Below are 1460 nucleotides of genomic sequence, written 5' to 3' on the forward strand. Positions count from 1 at the left end.
GGAAGGGTCACTAGACCCAAAACGTTAACTCTGATTTCTCTCCACAGATGCCACCAGGCCTGCTGAGCTTTTCCAGCAATTTCTGTTTTTGTTTCTGATTTACAGCATCTGCAGTTCTTTTGGTTTTTATTAATTTAGTAAACCTTCCCTGAACTGTTTCCAATGCATTACCATCCTTCTGTGATTACAGTGCCTAGTACTGTATACAGTACACCAGATACAGACTCACTTTGTAACTGAAGCATGATTGCCCTTCTCTTGCATTCAATTCCCATCACAATAAAACGTCACATTCTATCAGCTTTCTTGATTACTTGCTGTACCTGCATACTAACCTTCTGTGTTTCATCATTAGGACACCCAGATCCCTCTGCATCTTTGAACTTTGCAACTTCTCACTATTTAGATAACATGCTTTTGTTTCTGTCTGCCAAAATGGACAATTTGACACTTTCACCATAGTATAATCCACCTAAGATCATACTCTTATCTAACTCTGTCTTGAACAATTCAATAACTCCACCTTCCACTGATTTGTGGGGAAGGGAATTCTGCTCACAACTCTCTGACAGAAGGACATGCCTTTCATTCACATTCTGTGGGACTCCAACATTTTAATGGAATGATAATGCAAGAGGAGATCAGTCAGCACAGATTCCCCAGAGTGGAATGACGGCATGGAAATGGTTTGCATTATCACAAGATGTTGCACAAAGTTTGTGCTGCATTGAGTTTAACAGGATGAGGACAGGATCAAACAGCCCAAATTTTGTTGGTCAGGCACTTCATGGGATGCCCCGTTAATTAGACATTGTCCTGTATCCTTCGAATCGAAATTGTTTCGCCATAACTTGCTGGAAGTGTGAGCTAATAACAATGCAGAAGGAGTAACAGGACTCTCAGGTCCCTGATGAACAAACAGCGGGACCAACACTGCATCGAGCAGATTTTAGCAGGAGATTCACGTGGAGTATAGTCCAATGGGCTAGGCCAAATGGGCTGAATGGCCTGATTTTGAGCTGCAAATTCAAAGTAACTCTGCGTTCCTCAGAATGGACAGCTTCAATACATTACTGCAGAATCCAATAGGGAAAAGCCCATTGAGATAAATAACAAATATAGCTTAAAGAAGAATCAATGATACAAAGGAAATTGCAACTGATAATCCACATTCCGCTGCTAGATCTCAACAGTACACATGGTGCAAAGTTTGTTATCGTTCAGTACCTTAATGGGTGTCGTGAGAATGAGCCCAAATTCACTGTACAACTCGTCAGTATCACACTGTCGGTAGTCTTCAGAGCTTTCCAGAAATTTCTCGATTTCTTGCAACGCTCTCTTTGCTCCTTCCTGTGACTGACACTTGTCCATGCGCTGAGAGGCAAGGAGATAAGCACCTTCGTCACACCATTGCAGACCCTGTAAGGACCAGAGCACCTTCATCACACCATTACAGACCC

General features: G+C 42.3%; 1 protein-coding gene across 1 annotated transcript in view; it reads right to left on the reverse strand.

The window, feature by feature from the left end:
- Nucleotides 1–1460, reverse strand: part of LOC109937451 (proto-oncogene DBL-like) — an 18888-nt gene that overhangs the window by 5063 nt on the left and 12365 nt on the right. Inside the window, exon 6 of the mRNA XM_048605255.1 lies at nucleotides 1228–1419. Within this exon, the coding sequence (XP_048461212.1) occupies nucleotides 1228–1419 (192 nt within the window). The remainder of the gene's footprint in view (nucleotides 1–1227; nucleotides 1420–1460) is intronic.

This window comes from Rhincodon typus, chromosome 14, assembly GCF_021869965.1.
Source record: "Rhincodon typus isolate 14 chromosome 14, sRhiTyp1.1, whole genome shotgun sequence".
Lineage (NCBI taxonomy): Eukaryota > Metazoa > Chordata > Chondrichthyes > Orectolobiformes > Rhincodontidae > Rhincodon > Rhincodon typus.